The sequence below is a fragment of the Ammospiza caudacuta genome, chromosome 3, assembly GCF_027887145.1.
Source record: "Ammospiza caudacuta isolate bAmmCau1 chromosome 3, bAmmCau1.pri, whole genome shotgun sequence".
Taxonomy (NCBI): domain Eukaryota; kingdom Metazoa; phylum Chordata; class Aves; order Passeriformes; family Passerellidae; genus Ammospiza; species Ammospiza caudacuta.
Genome location: NC_080595.1, coordinates 108,696,361 through 108,716,683, shown reverse-complemented (window position 1 = coordinate 108,716,683; position 20,323 = coordinate 108,696,361). Strand labels below are relative to the sequence as shown.

At 48.0% G+C, this 20,323-nt stretch overlaps 1 protein-coding gene across 1 annotated transcript in view; it reads left to right on the top strand.

The window, feature by feature from the left end:
* Positions 1 to 20,323, top strand: part of SIM1 (SIM bHLH transcription factor 1) — a 45,244-nt gene that overhangs the window by 2,007 nt on the left and 22,914 nt on the right. Inside the window, exons 2-8 of the mRNA XM_058802431.1 lie at positions 8,160 to 8,242; positions 9,250 to 9,339; positions 9,455 to 9,563; positions 9,662 to 9,747; positions 10,901 to 11,100; positions 11,205 to 11,311; positions 12,207 to 12,354. Of these exons, the coding sequence (XP_058658414.1) occupies positions 8,160 to 8,242; positions 9,250 to 9,339; positions 9,455 to 9,563; positions 9,662 to 9,747; positions 10,901 to 11,100; positions 11,205 to 11,311; positions 12,207 to 12,354 (823 nt within the window). The remainder of the gene's footprint in view (positions 1 to 8,159; positions 8,243 to 9,249; positions 9,340 to 9,454; positions 9,564 to 9,661; positions 9,748 to 10,900; positions 11,101 to 11,204; positions 11,312 to 12,206; positions 12,355 to 20,323) is intronic.

The window sequence follows — 20,323 nt, the reverse complement described above, 5'->3', positions numbered from 1 at the left end:
AATTACTGGTTCCTATGTAGCGGGTTGTTTGATCAGAAGAAGCATATGGTGTTGCTTGTAGGCTGTGAGTAATCACGGGAAGAGAAGAATAGCTGATGCCCGTCCCTCGGTGGCAGCGCAGGATGCCTGAATGCCCTGGGGAACCGTGCGGCGAAGCGCGCCGGGGCCGGGGCCGCTGCCGGCCTCAGCAGATGCTAATTTGAGCGCGGAGGCAGCGGGGGCGGCTGAGCGGGGCTCGGGGGGCAGCGGAGCCTTCGCAGCCTCATTAAAGGCAAACTGCGCATTAGAAAGAAAGGCAGGGAGCAGGCTCGGAAGGGCTCGCCCCTCCGAGGCGCTGCCGCGGGAGGCCTGGGGCCGAGAGGGCTGCGGACCCACGGGGGACGGCCGCGCCCGCATCCTCAGGGCCGCGCATCCCTGCGAGCTGGGCACAAAGGCCCGAGAGCGGGAGCCGCAACGTGGCGCGGAGCAGGGAGGCTTCCCCGCTGTCCCACGCCGGCTCCCTCTCCCTCCCACGTACTTCCGAGGAGGCGGGGAGCGGAGAGCGGGGCCCGGCTCGGCCCCGGCCCTGCGGGTTTCCCTGCGCTCGCCCGCGCCGCTATTAAATACGAGCGAGGCGCCCACGAGCGGCCCCGGCGCTGCGCCTGTGCCTGGCCGGGCCGGAGCCGAGCCCGGGTGATTTTCCCCGGGGGACGCAGTGGGCTCCGGGAACGCGGCGGAGCAGCTTGGGCTCCCGCTGCGGGTGTGCTTGTGCTTGTCCGGCTGGTATGAGTATAGGGAGGCAAGGAAACGAGGGGCTATTCTGATTTTCCAGTGCCTCCACCCAGAGGAAAAAAAAAAAAAAAAAACAAAAAAAACAAACCAACCAAACCATCGCTTTTCTGGGAAAGGAGAACAGGTAGTAGCAGCCAGGGAAATGACGCACGGAAAGGGCAATTCTTTCTGAACGGAGGAGGCAGGGCAGGGATGTAGGATGGATGTGCTGGGGCTCCTTTCGCTTGTATTTCCCTGGGGAGGAAAGCGATACATGCATAGGGACAGACCCGATGAGTTGGCCGAAACACTGGAGATGGGTGGTAGGAGGTACATTTAAAGAGATCTTGGAGGAGTCAGGGTAGAGAAACGTTGTCTCCATAAGAGCAAGCTGCACTTTCAGAGTAACTCATATCCCCTCTCCCCGGTACAAGAGCGAATTTCCATCTGCCCATAGAGTGCTTACATAGAGTTGGTTGTAAATAATCACGTACAGAAAGATATACACTCCTCATCGCTGCGCACACGCGGGGCAGGGGACAGGGCGGAGAGAATCGGTGTGCGCTTGTCTGCATATTTTTGTGTCTGAAAGGTCCCTATAGAGAAAGAAGGTGGGTAGATTTTGGGTTCATTTTGGAAACAAGAGTTTTCTGGGAGTGAAACGCCAGGAGAGTCACGCACTAAAAAAGCACGTGGGGTTTCCTTCTTACCCCCAGACATCTAAACATAAGGCAGTGGCACTGGACAAACTTGACAAACCGAACAGAAATTTTGCTATGGGCTTTCTCTCGTAATAGTTGTGCAATTCTCACAAGTTATTGAAACGCTAGGGTTGCTCTTTCTGCCCCTAATTTCACTTCATTAGGTCTTCAGCTGATTAAACCTGCCAAGGACACAAGCGCAAGACATAGGTTTCTTGCATCGTTTCATTATTAAAACACTTCTTTTCAGGAGGAGAAGGCGTATAAGACCTATACTGCTTTTCGGTGATCAGACAGCTTTGGAATTTTCTGAGGACATTAAGGAAGATATTTAAGGGTTGTTTGTTTGTTATTTTTAAAGCAGAATTAATTAATTAACTCTTGATTCAACGTTCATTATAAATAAATACAAATATTTTAATTTAAATCGCTAATGTAAGTAACGTGGACGCAAAAAATAGGTAGAAAAATCTCCAGGATGTCAAAGGACTAAAAGACTTTTCCACCAAAAACGATGCGATCACTGTTACTATAGCGGGGTAATTCTTCACTGACCTTCGGCAGTATCCAGAAAGGAAGGGAGAAAAAAAAATAGTAAAACCCAAACAAAAAACCCAGGTGGTACAATAAATAATTTTTGTTTGGGTTTTGTTTTTATTTTTTAGTTGGGAATATTTTAAAGGTCCTATTCTCCATTCGCGCCCAGAGATGCAAAAGGAGGGTTTGCAGTCTGTCCTAGTGGGAAGGGATCGTTTTGGCGCAGAGAGGCGTTTGCTTTTCGAGACAAAAGCAGAGACCCCGTTTACATAAACTTTCGCCGAATCAGGATGGTTAACATTTCAATATTGAAACCCTTAACCTTGTTTTATTTTAAAGGGGGAAGAGATCAACAGGAAAAAAAAAAATCCGTTTCCCACGTGGATAGGTGATTTAATGCTGTTTTTCTTGCTGCAAAGGGAAATGATTGAGCATTAAGTTTCAATGTTTATTTTCTTACAGAAGTTTTTCTCATTTAAGCAGCAGTTTACTCTCCACGCTGAATCTCTGTTTAATTCCAGTTTTGATGTGAACTTAAAATGTGAAGAGCAGAACTAAATTACTAGCAGGATCGTTGAAAAAAACCCCAGAGATTTATGTTTTAGAAGGAATACTTAATGAGAAGAGCGGGGAAAAAAAAATCATATTTCCTTTGGAAACATACAACCGTTTTCACGTTGGAGAATATTTTTCAGCTTGCATATAAACCGCGTGTGCGTTGGCGCAAATCCTTCCTTCCCCTATTTCTTCGAAATAAGGGCTACTTGAATTTGAGTCTTCTGGAGAAATGAATAAGTAGTTGGTGCTCGAAAATGCCCTGATTTTTTCCCCTCTCTCCAATTTGGACATGGTTCCGTTTGTTTGCATTTCAAAGCGCAATTCCGCTACCTCCTGTTTGCCAAAATCCTGGTTTTTCTTTCTATAGTGAAACAGCCTCAGCATTATTTCCACTACCATTTTCTTGACAGGGATGTTTGTTTAGTCAACGGGGCTTTTCCTTCCTGTTATTATTATTTTTATAAAGAAATAGGGATGCTAATTTATCTCTACTTCAAATGAATACGTGTGATTTACCCAGATAATAAATCTTTACGAAACCTTGCTAATGGCATCCGCAGGCAGTGGAAATGAGCAGCTTTTTCTTTCTTTTTTTTTTTTTTTTTAAGCATAGCTTATTCTATTCCATCTGAACCCTGCGACGGCGACCCAGTCCTTCACAGAAGCCTCATTTGGCCGAGATTTTGAGTTATCATTAACCACTGCCTGTTAAATTAACTGGGAAATCAGCTCTGTCTGGCGTTAGGCGATGGCAGAAAGGAGCGCTGGCGGCAGACGATTTAATTAAATGGTTAATCGAATCAAGCTAATTCCTCGATACAACATCCAGTTGCCTTTTAGCTTGCCGGTGACTAGGACGTGCAGGTTCTGCTCCCGCGACTCCCGGAGCTGTTTGTCATTTCCCCTGGACAGAGAGAGAGAATGACCGCGTGGGCGATGGGACTGAGCTGTCCTGTCTCCCTCTTCCCAAACAACTCCTGTGCCCCGCTTGTCCCTTGGTATTAAGGAGGCAGCAGTGCCGAGGGGCGGTGGGAGGCAGGAAAGGAGCTGCTTGAGGAGCCGCTCACAAGGTGACATTCTCGTCCTCCCTGTAGAGAGGCTTTGCTGGGCAGGTTGAACGAAGCCACTGCCCGTGCCCGGGCCGAGCTTCGTCGCCGTCCTGCCCAGCACGGAAGGGGCGAGCCCCGGGGCGGAGGTGACCGGGGGTCCCGCACCCCGCGCCCTTTGTGGGGTCAGCATCCCCGCGGCGCCGGCGGGCGAGGGGTGAGCTGCTGCTCGTCCTTTTATAATAACCATACAGCGGCTCTTGAAAGGGCAAAGAAAACGCAGCGAAACCAAAGCGTGCGGAGACGTCCCCGGGCCGAGGCCCCCGGGAGGCGGCGGAGAGACCCGGGAAAGCGGCGGCGGGGGCCGCTGCCCAGAGAGGGAGTTTTGAGCAACTCCTGGAAGAGAAACCCGCGATGGTCCTGCTGGGACCCGACTTAGGGAAGACTCCCTGCGGCTGCCCCGTCGGGCGGGCTCCCAGCGTTGTCCCACAGCGGCGGGCTGCCTCCAGGAGAGCCCCCCAAGCCTCTCCCTCTGCCCATCCACAGCAGCAGGAAAGAACTCCCTGCCTCCGGGGCTTCGTCTCCGGGCCAGCTTCCCTGGGCCTCGCCCGGCCGTGAGGGGCGGTGCGCCAGACAGGGCAAACCCCGGAGGGGTACCCAAGGTTTCGGAGGGAGTCAGCCTCAGGGTCTGGCCCCCAAAGAAGCGGCTCTGGAGCTCAGGGTGGGCTCTCCACTAGGTGTTTTTAAACGGGGGCGTCAAGTCGCCTGCTACAGTGAATCCGGATTGCGCTGAGGTTTCATGACTGCGAGCCCGCTGGGGAAATCGCCGTAACTGCTTTTAAAAGCCGGCAAATCAGCGCAAAGTAGATAAAGGGCTTGCATCTTCTGGCCACCCCACCCCCACCGCCACCTCCGCCCCCCTTTGCTATTGCCAGACAAAGGACGGGGTCGAGATGGGCTCTGCGCTGCAGATGCTCACAGAGGGACGAGTAACCCGGTGATCAACCGGGGCCAAGGAGCTGCCCTGGCTTCTCGGAGTCTCATTTCCCTGCGCCTGCCTTCCTCCGTCTTTGCCTAGATCAAATTAGAAACGATTCAGGAATCTCTTCCCCCTTCTGTGGGACAGAGGATCTTCTTGAAACAGTATCGCCACTGGATAGGGACGGTGCCCACCCAGCCCCTGGTTCCATTGGCTGTCGACATCAAGGCTTGCATCAATCAAAAGATGAGGGGAAGGCAGGACAGGAGCGGGGCAGCGCAGCGCGGCAGGTCTGGCTGCACGCCCGGCCTGGGGCACAGGCTGGCGGTGCGGAGCGGCTCTCAGTGCCGGCGGTGGGCGCGGCTGGGTGGGAGAAGGCATTTCACAGGGACCCGCCTTTGTAGGAGCCCATGAAACCGATGGACATGCTTTTTGATGTGGAAAGCACAGTGGCTTTCCACTGGAGAGTGCTGAGAGAAACGATGAATCAGCACGCTCGCTCCGCGCAGGTTCTGCGCACTATAGGCGAAGGCTGTTGGGTAACGATGAGTGATAGTCTGCATAAAATGCTTTTCTTTTCTTTAAAAAAAAAAAATTCTTTTTTGCTTATTTTCTTTTTTGCCTTTCACTTCCCGCCTCACAACAGCAGACAATATCTCGTGGCACAAATAGTTTCTCTTCTCAGGAAAAAAAGTTCATCGAGTGAAAGAGATTGTTAAATAGGAGGAAGAGTTTTTTAGGCAGGAGCATATAATCCATATATTGGCAAGAGTATCAAATTCATTCTGAAATAAAAGCTCGATCCATTTTTTAAAAAAATATTTTTCTGCTTGAATAACACAGTTGGGTGATGCCTTGAGCTTATGTTAGACGGTTGCTCATCACTAATTCGCCAAGAACTGACCTAAACGGTGCCTGTGGGATTAGGTCAATTTTAGTGGATCTACTTCGCCTCATTTGGTTACTAATTGGTTTCTTGTTTTATAAATCGAAATCTCATTTTCAGGAAATTACAAAACCCATGCAGCCAGTCCATGGAGGTAATCCGTGAGTCGGGGGTATTTAAATGGAAATGGTTCTACAATGCATCAAGTATTAAGCAAGAGTAAAACTTCCCCTCTATTTCCAAATGAAATGTGATCTAGCTAGCTCCTTAGATCCATAATAGATACATCCCTTCTAAGGCTACTTATGTAAATATGATAAACCAGACCGCCGTGGGGGAGGGGCCGCAGGGAAGAAAGCAAATTTTATCTGCTAAGGTTAATGTGGCATAACTTGGAAATCTTCCAAAATAGATTATGTTTTGCTTTGTCTTCGGCCACTTTAGCTGGGAAAATCCTTTGCCTAAAAACGATTTAGTTATCCTTCTTCTCACAAAGCTGCTTGTTTCTATTCCAAAGCTATTATGCTGTTGGCTCTCCAAATTACAAGAGAATCTTTAGATCTTGTTTCCAAGCATAATCCTGGAGCAAAAGGGAGAGCTGATTTCCTTGTTTTGTTTTAAATAGACAATCAAAGGATTTGCAGAATTTTCTGCGGTAGGTCAAGTGCAAGAAATCACAGTTTGCCCCCTCGATAAAAGGAAATTGGATGTTAAAGGGAATAGACGGAGGTGGATGGGAGGGAAAATTAGTGGAGGGGGCTTTCTCTTATAATCTTTGAAAACAGTATTTAAGGGGCATCAGGAGAGGCCGTCGATTTGGGAGAGGCTGGGATTGGCAACGTTTAGAAAGAGTCTCCGACTTGAAAGTACTGAAAACATCTGGGCAGCACAAAGGATCGTCACATGTGACAGGATTTGAAAAAGCCGGTTCAGGTAGACAAGTGAAAACGTTTAATTATAAACCATGAGCCGACAGAGCCCAGCAGCGCGGGGTTTCCACCTGAAACATACAGAGGAGCTCAGTGCGCCGTGAAGAACCGCCTTCCCGAGGGAGGTTAACCTGCAATGCCCGTGAGCTGTTCATTAACCCGCTGGGGTCGGGTTATTTTCCCTTTTAGGAGAAGAATAATTAGAACCCTAAACTTAGATTAATAAGCAACTTAAATCATAGGCGGGCAGTGCAGATTTAGTCTTGAATAAAGAAACCTGTCACTCAAATTACCCTCCGGGTGGGGGACGTGGCAAGGAGCCAGCTCAGCGCTAACGGGCCATCCCGGCTCCCCAGCAAAGAAACCTTCGAGGAGTTCGGGAAAAACAAATATACCGTGGGGTTTTCTCTCTTTTCCTGGAAGCTGTGTAAAATTTGCCAGCTCCATCCTGAGTACAGGGGGCGGAGGTGATCCTCCATCCTGGCGGCTGGCTCCCCCTTAGTTGGCGTGGAGGAATTAATGGGAAGGAGCCTGTTTCTGACTGGCGACCTGCTACATGCTGATGCTGCAGGATGAGGGACGGGCCAGGGAGAATCTCCTGCCTCTGTAGGGCTGTGAAGTTAAGGTAGAAGGAGAAAAGTGTAGGGGTGGTGAAGTTGTTGTGAAGAGGCAGAGGAGGAAGGGGAGAAGGAAGCGAAAGGCGGGGACGAGCGGGGCGCACGGCTCGGGCGGTGGGGAGGGCGCGCAGGGGCCGCGCTGGGATGCCCCGTTCAAAGAGCGCGGGGGAAATCGTTACCTCGGCTCGGACCGGCAAACACCCGGGTGAGGCCGCTCAATAGCGAGGGATGCCCGCGGCTGCCTGCTGCCAGCACCTCGTCTGTTTGTCTCGAAATAACTGGAAAACGAGGTCTTGCCTTTCCCGAACCCGCACTGCGGGAGTGAGCACATCCCGCCGGCACCCCAGCCATCGATCGGGATTTGTAGGTTTCCCCTCCGTTTTGCTCTATCTTACTGCTAGTGGGTGTCGGAGTGAGACTTATTTCATGGCACAAGCCTCAAAGGTTTTAAGTGACCCGTTTAAATTATTTCAGCAACAACACCGTGAAAAGACATCGTCCATGAATAGCTTTACTCCGGTGAAGTAACTTCCACGTGGCTTTTATTACTGCTCATTTGCATAGGAGAAAACAAGATGCGTGTAAAACATAAGGCAAATCCGGAAAGATTAATTTCTGGAATAGGCTCTATGGAGGCACATCATCCCTCCCTGCAGCGGGAGCCATCCCGCCCACCGGAGCAGCAGGAAGAGATATGGAAGGGATAGAGGTGAATCCTGGAGGCAGACTTGGTGGGGCAGGAGGGAGGGCGGTCCGTGCCGTTGGACAGTGACGAGAAACCGCGAGGTTAGGATGCTTCCCCTGAAGTTCAAGGGGGACAGTTCCCAGTAGCCGAAAGCAGCACTGAAAAGCACTTGGATCTGGCATGCTGTTATACTTAGGTCTTAAAAGTTAACTTCACCGTTAACTCAAAATAACTATTAAGGTATTTTTCTCTCTGAGGAATTAGATATTGAAAAAAAGAAAAAGCACAAATGAGGCTTTTATCTGCAACGAAGTCACATCTAGTTTTCCAAAGATTGTATGTATTTATGTTTTAGAGTGTACACAAGGAAAAAATGTTCCCCCCCCCCCCTCACCCCATCAGGCCCACACGAGTCAATTTTTCATCTCCTGACCGTACTTTCCTTTTTTATTTGTCTTTTTTAAATAATAGGACTTGGAGAAGCCTGGGGCCACTCCAGTCGAACCAGCCCACTGGATAATGTTGGACGGGAATTGGGATCCCACCTTTTGCAGGTACTGGTCTGGAAACAACAGGCATATGGTATTAATGATTAAAGAAATAATTCCCTCTTCTGAGCTTTCAATTGCCACCTTGACTAATTTTTAACCGTTCAAGTGTTTAATAGAAAGGTAGGCAGGAGGGGAACCACTTCAGAAATGCAAACCCCTTTGATTCCGTGTCGTGTGTTTTATTGGTGGCTTGGTCCCTCTGGGTCCTTTGCCTCAGAATCATCTAACACTGCGTCCACAGAGAGGGATCTGCAGTGTGTCCCAGGGTGCCAGAGACACAGGAGCACGACTGTTCCCCAATTTATTAACAAGGTGACACACATCATCAATGTCGTGAAGCCCAGAGGGGTGTGGCAAGGAGAGGCTCAAGCGACAGGTTAGGGACGGCTGTCCGGGACAGAAGGGCTCAGCGGGCACCGACACTAGCAGAGACACCAATCAGGGAGGACAGATCTGAAAACTCACAGCGCTCTGAAATACTAAAGAATATTAGTGATGACCATCACCACATATTTCTGGTGGAACCGTGTGGCCTTTGGAGTGCCTATTCTGCTCTTGCTACACCCAGAAGTCCCGTCTGTGTCTGCTGAAATGTACCTGACTAATTGTCTTATTTACACTGTGGAGAGTTTTAAATTCTCTTTGATCGCCTAAATTCTCCTTATAAAATTGGCAAGTACTAAACCTCCGTGACATTTGAAATAGGATAGAGGTATTTGGGATTTCTGGAACCCCCATATTTATCACCAGATAGCCAGGACCTCTTCTTAGATACTTTCAAGGCACTTTCAAGTTGTTACTTTTGAGCTCGGCCCCTCTGAGAAGTGGGTTGTATCTCAGGGGTCCAGGAGCTTTAGAGGGATTCTTGTCTAAGATTTGCCCATTTCCTTCCAACTTTTTGAATAATCAGAGCCTGAACATAGATGCCTGTTTGCTAAAATAAATCAGAGGTTCAGGTATATAGTGGGTCTATCTATTAATTTAATTATATTCCCTACCCTTTTCTGCAGACTTTGGACGGTTTCATATTTGTTGTGGCTCCGGATGGCAAGATCATGTACATCTCGGAGACTGCCTCGGTGCACCTGGGCTTGTCGCAGGTACGCTGGGGGGTCTGCTGGCCCCTGTGCTGCCTGAACCACCCCCGCGACTGACAGGAGAGGGTGCTCGGTGCCGGCCAGGAGCCCCCCTACTCCTCCTCCTCCTCTCTCACAGGTAGAGCTGACCGGCAATAGCATTTACGAGTACATCCACCCCGCTGACCATGACGAGATGACGGCGGTGCTGACGGCGCACCAGCCTTACCACTCGCACTTCGTGCAGGGTAAAGCACACAGCCCCCGCCCCCGCGGCCGCGTAGGGAACCGCGCAGAGCCCGCGGAGCCCCTGGCTCACCCCACCTCTGCCTTTCCCCCTTCCCAGAGTACGAGATCGAGAGATCCTTTTTCCTGAGGATGAAGTGCGTCCTGGCCAAGAGGAACGCGGGCCTCACCTGCGGTGGCTACAAGGTGCGTTCCCGCCGCCAGATTCCCCCTTCCCCCCGCACCAGCCTGCCCGTGTCCCTGTGCCGGGAAGGCTGCGAAAATGGGGAGAGAAGAGGGGGTGAGACTCTTCTCGCGGGGGTTTTCCCAGCCCAGGGCTCTTTCACGTGGTCCATTTCTGTCGGAATTTCAGGTTGAAGAGCACAAACCACAAAACCAAAGCCAAGCAATCGATCTCCCCTTGGTGTTTGTTTGTGGGCTTTTTTTATCTTTTTATTTTTTTTAATTATTATTTTACTGTTTGAACTGAACCTCACACAACCTCTGATGTTCACAGCGACAGCTTTCAGGTGATAAAAACGGAGCCCTGGTTAATTTATTTCTTAATCAGGCAATCCGTCAGCTGCAGAGGTAGCTCTCCCAGTCAAGGGTTTTGACCAGGTGCTTCACAGGATTCTGCTCGGGGCTCCTCAGTAAGGACAGCCCTGCGCTGTCTCTCAACTCCTCGCTGCTTTGTCAGCCACACAACACCGAGGACGGGGTTGCACCCATAACCCAAGGAGATGTTGTGTCACGATATACCATAGACCAAGAACACCTGCTGAACCCCAAGAAGAACCATCTTAGTAATAGAGAAGTAAGAGTAGAAGTGGACAGCAGTTGTCTGCAAGGATACGCTTAGGAGATATACTTAAATCAAAGGTACATTTTGGCGGTGGATTGTGCCTGCTCCATCCATATAACAGAGGCATCTTACACATGTGACAGATGCACGCATGTAAGCCCTTTCTCACGCGCATACACTCTTCATTACAAAGTCGTAACTGGATTGGCAGTTCCGCGTCTCTCCTTTTCAGAAGAATAATAAAAGCGCAGTTAGGAGGTGGGCCAAAAACCACTTAAGCCAGTGGGAAAAAAAATCTTGTTGACTCTAATGGGCCTTAGATCGACGCTGAACTCTACTATGGAAAAAAAAAACCACAATCCCGACAGAACCGCAGAAAACTCCCAGACGGTGTCGCTTTGCCAGGGCGGAGACGCAGGTCAGCGGCTCCCGCGGGTCCCGCTCCCGCACCTCACCGGGATGGGGGGAATTGTCCGGGCCCTCTTCGTGGGGAGGGACTCAGCACGCCCTTCCCCGCTACTGAATAGCCGCCAAGCTTTCCTGTGTCTCCGGCAGGTGATTCACTGCAGCGGGTACCTGAAGATCCGCCAGTACAGCCTGGACATGTCCCCCTTCGACGGCTGCTACCAAAACGTTGGCTTGGTCGCCGTGGGCCACTCGCTGCCGCCCAGCGCCGTGACGGAGATCAAGCTCCACAGCAATATGTTCATGTTTCGGGCCAGCCTAGACATGAAGCTCATATTCTTAGATTCCAGGTAGAGCTGGGCTTATTTCCAAATCTATTCCCCTAGCCCGCCCCTTCTTCCCCAGGTCTCCTCTCCTCTCACCCACTTATATTTGCTGCTTATGTCTCTTGCAGGGTAGCTGAGCTAACAGGTTACGAGCCCCAGGATCTGATAGAGAAGACCCTTTACCATCATGTCCACGGCTGTGACACCTTTCACCTGCGTTGTGCACATCACTTGTGTAAGGAGATGGTCTTCTTGTTTAAAACCCCGCCCCCATCCTGTCCCTTTGCAGAAGGACTTTGTGGTTTCTGGGATTTACCTCTAGGTCGGCTCGTGAAAATCCAGCTCTCTGGAGGGCAGAATACGCAAAATATTCTTCAGGTTTTAGTGAAACAAGGTTAGATAGAGACTGAACTCTGGACGCAGGTGGCAAACGGAGGGGATTTGGAATGAAAGGATATTTTCCATCCTTTTTTTTTTTGGTTGTAAGACTGCCCTGCACAAATCTCAGGCGCTATTGTCTCTTCAAATTCGTGTTAGGAAAACCCTTTTTTTCCTGCTCTAAAAAGCCATACCAGTAAAATATCAATACTTTTATTTCACTTCCACCAAGTCTCACAAACCTTATCTGTATATCTAATTTCGACTGCAGTAGTGAGCCTGATCCGGCGAGATGTACTTTATTCTATTTTGATATCACAATGACATTAATACACGGATAGATGAATAGAAAGAATACCAACTTCCGGTAAGTTTCCTTACAGAGAAGGTAACGAGAAGAGATAAAACCCCAAGACAGATTTATAGAACAAAATCTCCATGATGATACTTTAGGATGGGGGTGTGCGGGGTTCGGTTGCCGTAGACGACCACACACACACACTTCCCCCGGCCCTACCAATCTCCCCTATTAGCCTGTGATAACGATCTCAGGTACTGAGATAAGCCCTGCCTGGGGGCTCCACCACCCTTGTCCGTATGTACCCCTGAGAGGTTCCTAACCCCTCTGGCTAAGAGGTTCCTAACCCCTCTGGTCGCCCGCAGGGCTCCGGGGGGAGTGCGCGCCTCCTCCCGGGGCTGATCAAACCGCAGGCGGGAGCCACGCTGAGGCTCTCCTCGCTTTGTCCCCGCAGTGCTGGTGAAGGGCCAAGTGACCACCAAGTACTACCGCTTCCTGGCCAAGCACGGCGGCTGGGTGTGGGTGCAGAGCTACGCCACCATCGTGCACAACAGCCGCTCCTCCCGCCCGCACTGCATCGTCAGCGTTAACTACGTGCTCACGTAAGTCAGCCCGGGGCCGCTCCTGCGGCGGGGACCGGCCGGGACCGAGCACCGGGCGGGCACCTGCGGGCGCGCCCCGCTCTGCTCGGCCGGGGCCGCTCCTCGCTTCCTGCCTTCCTCCTTCCCTGCCGCCGCCTCCTCTCCCCTCTCCCCCTCCCCTCGCCGCCGCACTGACCAGGGCAGGCTCTCCAGGTCTGCTAGGAAACACATTGCGCGCTTTCATCCAGATGAAGGGTTTCCCGTCTGCCTGTTTCTTTCTCTTTCGAGAGAGGAAAAGATTTAGAGGTTTGTCACCCACATTTTTTGCTGCCCCCCCCCTTTTTTTTTTTTTTTTTTTTTTAGTTAAATGCACCCAGCATTAAATAAAATTTAATGCGGCGTAAAAGAAAAGGCTTCCACGTACGGAGTTATTTATACTCAACAAACAGGACATCTGTTTTTCTTTTCAAAAATCTGGGGTTTGAAGTTCTTAATTTCATCCAGAGTCTCTATCAAAGCTCGGAGATTTCGTTTTTGTTCTTGGAGAGCAATCCTTACAGTGAACCACAAAGAAAGTTGGTGACCAGAAGGGTCAGTTGAACTTAAAAATATATTAAAATTAAATAGGAAAAAAATCAGAGTAAGTGCTGAGATACCATATATCTCAATACATCTCCCCACGTTTTGGAATGGCTGGGTTGTGTCCTAGCTATCCTGCTTGTACTGAAACACAGAGGCCCAGTGAAGGAAGGGAAGCTCGGCTGGACTGTTTTTAAGGGTTTTCATGGTAGTTATTACTGTCCCCTCTGGACACGGCAGTAGCTGTTGCCAGCAGCACTGATGCTTCATTAGGATCGTAGGATCAGTGGGGCCTGTGGTCCTTCATTGATCCTTGGGACTGAATATTCCTCAATTCTGCCTTTTTTTTTTTTCCCTCTCCCTGGAGACAAATGTAGATATTGGAAGTATCTGAGAGGCACAACTCTCCCCTTTCCTAAAAGAAATGATGGCAGCATCATGATCTTGCCATCATGGCTTTGGTGCGTGTGCAGGTGGCAAGTGGTTTGGTAGCCCAGTTTAAGGAGTGCTTCCCAAAATGAAGTGGCTCGACCATGGCTCTGGTCATGTGTGGAGGGGCTGCTGGTGGAGTGGGAAGGTGCTGCAGGTCACAGCACCTGCACTTTCTAGGCCATAATCCCTTTGCTATGTAAGATGATAACGGGCGTCGTGTTCTAAGATGGGACATTGCGCCTGCATGAAAATACATACATTTTGGTCAGCAACCTGCTATAGTCAGTAAACTGCAATTCCCCTTTAAAGAAAATTTATTTTACTCTATTTAATATGGAGTGTCATTTCCTCAGTAAGGATGAGTATCAGCAGAGATGTTATCACTTCTGTTCTAACTATTCTGCACATTTTTATGTCCATTTCCCCTATACTAGTCTATCTCTGTATTTTTTGTGATTTATGCTTCCCAGTTAAGTCCAAGCACCTGCTTTGGGTGAACGGGGAGCAACAAAGACAGAAGTTTGTGCATTGTAATGCTAAGAAAAAAGGAACCCCAAGACAACTAGCATGTTGGAGTGGTTTTAGCTCCAGAAACGCTACGGTTTTCTTCAATCATTTGAGATTACCGGTCATTTCCCTCTTCTTTAATCCCCAAAGTGTGAACATCAATCATGGAATTCAACCTCAAATGTTCCGAGTTGAAACGAAGCACCCCAGCGGACCTGCTGAAAGCACAGCTGGGCATCTGGCAGGATCTGTCCCTGGCTTGCCATGGCACGGGAATTTCAGGCTGGCACGGCAAGCAGGGAGTGCCCTGGTTCGCTGTGGGGGCTCAGACAAACTCATCAGAGCTGTGCCCCAGCACCGTGACAGGTTGTACCATGTGCCGGTGTCCTGTCAGCCCCCGGCTGTTCGCGCACCTCCACAGCCCCGCTGCTCCTTCACCCGCGGGGGCGGCCCCCGGACAGGCCCCCAGCGTCTGGACAGGCCCCGAGTGTCCCGACAGCTCCTGAGGGTCCGGACAGGCCCTGAGCGTCCGGACAGGCCCCGAGCGTCCTGACAGCCCCCGAGCGTTCTGACAGCCCCCGAGTACCCTGACAGCCCCTGAGCGTCCGGACAGGCCCCGAGTGTCCTGACAGCCCCCGAGTACCCTGACAGCCCTCGAATGTCATGACAGGCCCTCAGCCCCCGAGTGTCCTGACAGGCCCTGAGCATTCGCGGCTCCGCGTCCCGGCAGGAATCCCCGGCAGTCCGGGAGCTGCGCTCGGAGTGCCCCATCACTCTCCTCCCCGCCTCCCAAAACGGCCCTGCAGGGAGGACGATTTCCCCCTCAGGAGCAGGACCCTAACAGGGTGATCCCTTCTCTGCTGCTGATTTATCGGAGGAGGCAGAGTCTTTACGCTTTGGTGCATGTATATGGATTTTCAGAACCTGCTTGCAGCCAAATTGACGTGTGGGAGGGCTATAGCTGTGCTTTCAAGATTTCCCTTAGAGAATGAAATTACACCACAGGGCAACTTCCTTATGCCTTGGTGTAAATCTCCAAGTCTCTCCTTGCACTCTTGGCTGAATTGCCTTGAGTGTGAAGGACGGCAGGAGGGCAGAGAGGGAGCCAGGCTGGCTAAAGTAGGGATGCTGAAAGTTGGGAGGTCCAGCACTGGCTGCAGCAACTGCTGTGTGCTGCTGACAGCTGCAATGTAGACACTGCCACTGCATAAAAATCTAGTTTTGATGTGCTCAGGTCCTCAAGGTCTCATTGAGCCTGGCTGGCTCTTCACTAGGGCTCTGCAGAAGAGATTGCATTCTGCTTACTTCTGCAGCAGGACTGCCACTGCTGAAATTGCTGCCCTGCCTCCAAGAGATGGGTGTAGCTTCCACTGAATAATTAGATTATTATTATCATCATCATCATCATCATCATCCTTATTCTTCTTGGGCTAGCCAGCCATTCAGAAAATATATGTGAAGACCAGGCCCTTCCATTTGCCAGGTGACTGTGAGCACAGAAAGATCTGGTTTTGAAAAACTGAGATGAAGTCAGCCTCTGAAACAGATAACTTGAGGAGGAGGGAACTGTTAGGGGTAGGCTGATGGTGGCAGTTGGCCAGGGGGATGCTGAACTCCCACCTAGAGCAGGCTTAATTGTCTTAATGAGCTATTCAGAGTCAGCAGTATCACTCAAATGAGGAAGGCAGGTGGGGAAGATATAGAGGAAAATGTGAGGTTACAGGGACTTGTGGTTTCCCTCTGGTATGAGGTAGGCTCTACTACAGGAGGGCTGGATGGAGGTCCTGTAGCACTCAAATTCTCCAAGTGTTCAATATATTTTATGCCAGTATGAATCTCATAGAAACTGCTGTTCTTTAAGGATGACATTGGATTTTTCCAGCAAATGAAGAGAGTGTGAGATGAGCAGTCTGTGTGTGCCCTCCTGTGCTTTTCCCACCTGGCAGCAGGTGTGTGGCAGAGCCCCTGGTGCAGGTCCTGGCAGAGGGACAGGCGTGGGTGTACCCACTGCAGCCAGGTTGTCCTATAAACCCAGGAGACAAAAACATGCTTCCAAAAGAGAAATACAAACCTTTCCATACAGACTCTTTCATGTTTAAGATGAGGAGAAAGCAAAAGAGGTGCAAATTAGTGCTTTTGAGTTTTGAAATAATCGATTCGCAATCCCACACATTTGGGGTTGCAGGGTAGAACTTGAAAGGTGAGATGGCTGCTGCTGAAAAATCATTTGAATATAGGAAATTTTGGTCTTTTTGGAGGGCAAATCACAGAAGGAGTCATAAGTTTTGGAAGATGCAGTGCAAGTTTTTGGCCTGCTAAATCTCTGGACCTCTCACACAGTAATTCTTCACTTAGGTAAAACCCCAGGTTTGTTTTTTTTTTTTTTTTTGTTTTGCTTGGCCATGGGATAAGGAGCTTTTTCTCACTATTGAGAGGAACCTGCATTCTCTGTTTTGGAAAAGAGCAGATACTGAGTGCTATATACCCACCTCCCCTGGGTAAGAGTGATGATGAAAAAGAAAAAATATGAGAAAGATTTTATGGAAAGAAGGGCCACACATATCCCAATTAAGAAAATTAAAAAGAGGTGATTTTAATCTTCCATAAATCTCAAGTTTTGAGAACATGAATGCAAGGTTTGAGAACTAATGCTTGCAGTAAGTATATATGCTGAAATAAATAATCATGGTGGCAATGGAAGATGATTTTTTTGTCTAATAGAAGTGTATAAAAAGTTAATATAAATGACCTTTAAGGACTCTTCCTTAAAGCACATATATTAGATCATCATTATATTCTGTTTTGGATATGTGAGTACAGACATGGAATATTTGTTTCTTCTCTTATTTGTTCTGTACACACAGCCACCATATCATTGATTCTTAGCTGTGCATGTTTATCACATAAATGGACTCAAGTATGAGTCAATGAATAGAGATGGAAAGTGCTGAAGTTAAGTTTATATTTAGATTGCAAACAACCTTCCTTTGAACAAATGGCTAATGCAAAGTCCAAATCCTTTGACTTTCTGAGCATGAGCAAATATTATAATAATTTGTCCCCAGAGAAAGCTAGAGAAGCTTTCCTACATACATTTTGTTGTCCTTTAGCATTTAAAAGAATAGCAATGGTAGTGTCATATACAGATAACCTGGATTAGGTACATAATTGTGACTAATCTCTGTTCTAATGATACATCATATATTTGATATAGTTCCAGTTGACCTCTTCATGTTACGCTGTGTAACTGGCTGATTAGAAACACAAATTGAATGCAATTTATTTGAACAATTATTTCACAAATAACTGTCTTATTAACAAACGTTTTACCAAACAATGTGATAAATACAATTTAGAATAAATTAACCATTAATTGTGTCTGCACACTTAATCTTTAAGTTGTTATTAATACTATTCATAGCTTTGTGTACTACCAGATTTGAAATGATGGTGTAAGAAAGGTGCTATCTTTTTGTGTGATGGCTCAGACTTCAAAAATGTCCTGGCATATGTCCTTCGTGGCATATTAAGTGGGCTTAAGGGAATTTTGTGTTTCATGTGAAAAAGCTTTCCCTGTATTTGTGGACAGTTACAGTTATATATTTTCATAATTTTTCATAGAAATCCTCTTTTTGTCATGTCTCTGGTATATCAGGTCTCACCTCTGTCTCTTCCTAGTCAATGGGAGAATCCAGAAACTGCATTTCCACACCCACAGTGTGGGCCTCCCCTTCTTGAACGTTTCTCTCAAACTGACCCATTTGGAACTGCCACAGAGTTGTTTCCTCAGTCATAGGGAGACACTTGTTTTCTTGTACCTCTCAAGTGGGTGATGGAGTAGGTAAGACAGGGAATACCCTGGGAAGGTTACCCTTCCTCATATTATTAGTTTTATCAGTTGCATGAGTAAGCTTAGTCATGCTTAAATGCTAGAGGTATGGCTTAGTGATTTCACCTGGATAATATTTGGGGTTCTTTCTTAAATAGTTGTAAAGAGTAGCAACAAATTTGACCTGCTGCTTTTCCTTTGTATTTGTCTGTATTAATGGGAACTTTTGTGCACAGAGCTGGGTCCTATTTTTTCTGTTTAATCTGCAATGTGCTTTTCCTAAGACTGGAAAGCCTACCATCATTGCCATGATTTGAATAGCAATGTAAAAACACAGACAAATTGTTTTAATAAATCAAAATGTTTGGGGAGCATATGTCTCAAAGGAAAAAAAAAATAAAATGACTCCTCTTGAACTACTCAGAGCAGTATTCTGTTTGTTCACCATTAGTTTTTATTACAGACTTGTCTCCCTGGAACATTGTTTATATATTTCTTGCAAATAGGAGACAGGCTTTTCCAGGTGTCCACAATACATTTCTGCAGTTCTTCTTTGTTCATGTAGGGGCTTTCTCAGCTACCATTTGTTTAATTCACTCCAAATTTCTATGCTTGTATTTAAACCAGGTGACTGTAATGGCCAAGGCACTAAAAGTGTGGGCCAGAGCTGAGAGTCACCGTTCATTGAAGAGTTTTATTTGCTAGAGTAAGGATTAAAGGATTGCAGCTGAGACCTATGGAAAAAATTCCCCCAGTTGTTAGTTTAAATGCATGCATGCTGAGAGTCTCACATGGCATGAAATTCAAGGTTGCAAAAAAGTGTCTTTATTCCAAGGAAGAAGAATGACTTCAAATGCTTTCCACTTCATCCTTTCCCCATTCAGTGTGGGCTGCTCCAGGCCTTTGGAAATACCCTCCTCCCAAGTACTGAGTTACAGACCTTGTAAAATGTTTGTCTGGGGCTGAGACACATTCAATGGCTGAAACAATTACTATCTCCAGCTGTCTGCCTCACTCCACTGATGAAAGGTACAGGGCTTGCTCCAGGGACTCTTTTTCCTAAAATACCATGGTTTATAGTTTAAGGTAAACTGCCACAGATTTTACTTTACATGGAAGCATTGGACTGTACACTGTGGCACAGCTGTTCTTGCTAGAGAGGTTGTTCACACTTTATCCTAACTCTGCCCTTCTGCAGTCTGAATGGCATAAATGTGGCTTGTGAACATCACACCAGCAGCTGGGTGCTGCAGCGCTTTTTGGGGGTGTCTCAGTGGTCCTTCTATGTGGCAGAGCAGTGAAGATAGTGAACCATGGAGTTAAGGGTTATATTCACTGCTCTGTGATAGTCCAGAGAGCTGAAGAGGCAGCTGGAGGAGTGCCTGCTGGTTTTACTACACCACATTTGGAGCTTGTCTGTGGACTGTGTTAGTGGATGTGCAGGAGAGACATGCCAAGCAGTCCACTGCTATCAAAGGATTCCCCTCCATGCTCCCACCCTCTTAATACTCTGCATAAAACCGGATGCAGAACTGGCTCCTGCTCTCATAACAACTGCAGTATGTTCCTTAAGTAGGCTTACAATTTTACTAGCTCTGCTTCTGTTTCCTTAATCCGTTGCATGTTTGCTCTTGTTGCTCTGTGCTGCATCTTAGCACTGCTGCCATTTCTATGTTGTTTCACTGTAATTATCGTGAGGTGCAACAGGTGTGATAAGTTACTAAACTTTGAGGCAAAATCTTCCCACTACATTATGTTGTTCTTGCTAGGTTTTAATTCGTACACAAATGTGGCATTTTGACACAACCTAAATTAAGTGTTAACAAATAAATCTCCTTTGTCCGTTCAACAGTGGCAAGTGTCTGTTTGAAATCTAATTCTCCTTCCCTCACCTCTCTTTTGTACTTTACAGTGTGGGCCAGGCTCCAGCACATATGTTCGTACTCAGTGGGTTACTTCAGAGGCAGCCCCTTTCACTTTGATGACGCTATTTATGGAGGCAGGCACTGCTCTGTGTGAACAAGGGTACAGCGTCTGACCCTTCGGAAGGCTTGGGATGGCTGGAGTCTGGAGTCAATCTCATGATCTTTAACACAGTTAGATGATTTATTCCTGTTGTTGTCTTTTGTTATCATCCACTTAGTGCAATTAAATTGCAGAAGTCCTGATTTACTAAAGCACTTGAGCACATGTCAAGATTTAAAAGTTCTTAGACATAACTTTCAGTGCACGATTATATCCTGGCGAATTCAGTTCTGAAGTAAAAAGCCCCTTAGGCACATGAGTGGAAATAAGAATATTCCTTGGCTTTGCCAAATAGAGATGGCTTGAAGGGTGCATTTTGTTACTGTGTTGAATTGGGGCCTAATAGAGAACAGCCGTAGTTTTTCAGCTACAAACCACTGTGTATAAATCTTGGGGACAGCAATGTTGAAAATAACAGCTATTATCTGCAGAAGCTTCAGTGCAGCTATGGAAACTCAAATGCCTGGCTAGCCAAAGTCTGGCTATACCCGTAGCATTGTGCAGATATTTTGACATAACCTAGAGTGAAGACCTTTAAAACCATCCAGCATTCAATGCTCTTACATGTGTGCTGTCAGGGACGAAGAGAACATGCCCTGAAGGCTCACTGTTCCCAAG